At 31.4% G+C, this 3,720-nt stretch overlaps 1 protein-coding gene across 1 annotated transcript; it reads right to left on the reverse strand.

The window, feature by feature from the left end:
- LOC125856532 (tyrosine-protein phosphatase DSP3-like) lies at nucleotides 1-2,114 on the reverse strand. The gene is made up of 5 exons (XM_049536093.1): nucleotides 1,730-2,114; nucleotides 1,518-1,611; nucleotides 1,069-1,123; nucleotides 929-972; nucleotides 1-405 (listed from the first exon to the last, which is right to left on the reverse strand). The coding sequence occupies exons 1-5, from the start codon at nucleotides 1,885-1,887 to the stop codon at nucleotides 151-153; spliced, it is 606 nt and encodes a 201-aa protein (XP_049392050.1). The 5' UTR covers nucleotides 1,888-2,114; the 3' UTR covers nucleotides 1-150.
- Nucleotides 2,115-3,720: the final 1,606 nt, after the last annotated feature.

Here is a 3,720-nt window from a genome sequence, read left to right on the forward strand (position 1 = left end):
TTAATATTTCTGGTTTCGAATTAATGCAAAGTAAAGGCATCACAGAAACAAATTGGTGTATAGATGAATCTGAAGCAATGAAAAGAGGAATAAAAGAAGAATGGGTATTATATCCAATCCAGGCTAAAACTTAAGGTGGATAAATCCCCTCTATAGAACTGAAGTCATCTGGGGCTTCTGCAGACTTTCTTCTCTGTACTGCAAGCGCCTCTTCTTCGACCCATAGTACCTGTAGATAATGCTCTCAAGACAATGCCTAATGCGTGAAACGTCATATTTCTCCAGAAATTTGACATCGGTTTCTCTCCACTTTGTGCCAGCAAAATGCTTGTACTCCTCCACCACAGCAGACATACACCAGTTCTGCAATTTCCTCAGGCATCCAACCAGGCAACCAGTACGGTGCTGCACGTAACAAAATACAAATTTGTATCACTTATGAAGCCTATGTATTACAATTGTTGCTAAGAGAAACCAAACAAAAGTTCAATATACAACGCCTACATATGATGCTTGAAATTCAAACAAAAGAGTCGGGGATCTTTCCTGTGGGATTTCACGGGGTATATTGTTGTTGGAATTCAAACAACAACAATAGCCATAATATATATTAGCTAGACAACAACAACAACAGCTTCACCGGAATCTCAAGCAACTTGAGTTGCATATATAATTACTCACTCTTTCCATGTTAATCGATTTATGAATGACGATATATTTCATAATTTAAACACACAATGAACAAATGAGGTTTCATACACAGCACAAGAAGACGTGAGAGGTACTCAATAATAGCACAGCAGATATATTTACCATTCACAAAAGAGTATACATCAATTATCACTAATGTAACTCCGGGACATGGATGAAATATACGCACAACAAACGTAAGCATAGACACCAGAGCAATAAGATGAAGATTTTGTACCTTTCCGCGCTTACAATGGATGAGAACAGGGTGATTCCTGACATCTAAAAACCAAAAACGAAAAACAAAGTAAAAATTCATATACCAAGATTTAAACATCCTATAAACACAACAGATAGAAAAGGCATAGATTTTTTTACCAGTAATCACTTTCAGAGCCTCTGTTATAGCACTGCTGGACATAGATGATGGCTCCTGAATGGAAAAAGATTTCCATTTTTACAAGAAATATTTATGCAAAAATAGATTGTAGTACTGGAAAATTCAAATAAACAATTTTCTTAGCCTTATTTTTTGTAGTATCAAAATAACAATATGCCCACAAAAATTACCAAAACAACTCCGTTAGTAATATATTTTGAATCAAAAGCTTTATATGAATGCAATCTAAATATCTTTTCTTTTGCCCAAAAACAACTACTATTAGCAATTAGAACACAAATTAACCATTTTAAGAACAAATTTCAAGAAGAACAATTACTGTAAACTGCACTATTTAGATTTTAAATTCCCTCAAATCATAAAACCCCAATTTCATAAAATTTCAAATCACAACAGATAAATAATTAGTAAGAAAAAGGATTAGTACCTTAGTGCCATCAATACCAAACTGAAAAAGCTTGATATTATTAATTCTCAGAAACTCCAAATTCTCTTCAGGATAAGGCTCAGGGCACAAATATCTGCAAACCAATATCAAAATCATCAAATTACAATTACCCACATACAAATCTTGAAAATAAAACCAAGAAATCAATATGTAAATCCCCAATTCAATAAAAAAACAAAAAAAAGACTAACATGATGGATCGAAGATTAAGGGATTGAAGAAAGGGGAAATTAGACGGTTGAGGTAATCCAGATCTGTAAATGCAGTTATCTTCAACAGCAGAAAAATTATTCGGTGAAACCAACAGCACACCATCATCATCACCCTCTTTTTCCAAAATCACACACATTTTTCTTAATCAATATTCAAGAATTAAAACCAAATGTTAAAGAACAACCACACCCGCCATCATCATCATGATTTTATAATGAAAAAAACGGTTATGAGAATTTTCTTCAATTGATTTCCATGAAGGCGGCGTGGAAGTTGAAAGAGATTGTAGGGTATAGGGAGGGGTGTTTACAAGAAAGGAGGAAAATCAAGAGAAAGGTTAATTTGAGAGAATTCTCTTAATTGTGTAAGACTCCTACTTTATATTATATATATAAAAATAAATAATACTCCTCCCAATAGGATAGGGATTTTGCTTTATGTGGGGACTTTGGGATCCTCCACCAATTTTGTCTATATACCAAATGTTTGACTCCTAAAAGGTACTACTATATACTATGGGTTTTTTTTATTTTAATTTTGACCTTTCAAATTTTGACGAATTGTTTTCTCTATTATGGAATTTTCATATCCATGAGAACAATAATATGTAGGGAATTTGTTTGGTACCAAGGGAAATATGGAAAATATTCTTGTATAAATAAGTTAGGAATTTTATTTATATATTGATAAGTAAGTAAAACGATATTATATTAATGATGTTTATATATAATTTAGTTAAACATCACCAGGGATGGGAGGGGGTGGGGAGTGGAGCTTCAGGATCAAAGGGGGTCAGATGGTCAAGGGGTTGGGGTCTTTGGTGGGTGGGGAGGATATTAAAATGTATCATTGAACTATTGTAAATATAAATAAATTTTTGTAGGTCATTCAAATTGTGGCAGGTGTCCCTCCGTTAGTCCAAATAGTATATAGACTCTAAAAATTTGATGGTAAAGATATCAGTGTCCTAAAAAAATAATGGAGGGTATTTAGATAATATTTATGATAGTTTGAGGGTATATTTATCATTTTTCGTACAATAAATATAAAATATCACGTATAAAATCTGTTTTTCTTGTTTCCTCATTTTTTTTTAACTTCTTTTACTAGAGAAAATATTTTAAAGAATTTTTGCCTAATCAAATATGAAAAAATAAGGAAATATTTTCCTCTATATCAAACAAACTCGACGACATGTGTCTTATTACTCTATAGAAAAGGATCAACATTATTTATCTATTATTGGACATTGAATCATTTTCATTGTTTAGTTTTTGATCTAATATTTCTATCTCAATCATCAAAAAGTCGCCTTTTTTCCCTTGATCCCTGATCGAGTTTCAATCTAAGACAATTGTAAATTTTAACCAAATATTTCTCAGAATACATGGATGATGTTAATATCAATGGCAAATACAAGATAATTAACGAAAATTCAGGAAAAGATAAAATCAAGAAATTTAGAACGATCTAGATAAATTTATATTTTATTATTATTATTATTATACCTCGATAAAAAAATGTAATAGGAAAAGTGTTCGATTTGTTCAATCCTATTGTGCAATTTTATCTTTCCCTATACTTTTCTTCCATTCATATCATTGCTATTGCCTATTAGACATTAGTGATCAAGAAAAAAGCGTTTAGTATTTGTTTTGAAAAATATTTTCCTCCACGCCAAGCAAATTTTAGGACATGTGTTTTATTATTATATGAAAAATGATAAAGTTTATATATCTATTATTCAAAATTGAATCATATTTAATTGGTTAGTATTTGGTATAATATTTCTATCTCACAAAAAAAAAGTCATTTTTTTCATTGGTCCCCAATGATGCTTCAATTTGAAGACAACTATAAACCTTAGGGCCCGTTTGGCCATGCTATGGAATCATGATATAGTATCATGATATGGAATCATGAGATGAAATTGAAGGCTTGTTTGGACATGCGATATGAAATTTTTGTG

This window comes from Solanum stenotomum, chromosome 2 (genome assembly GCF_019186545.1).
Source record: "Solanum stenotomum isolate F172 chromosome 2, ASM1918654v1, whole genome shotgun sequence".
In the NCBI taxonomy this organism is placed as follows: domain Eukaryota; kingdom Viridiplantae; phylum Streptophyta; class Magnoliopsida; order Solanales; family Solanaceae; genus Solanum; species Solanum stenotomum.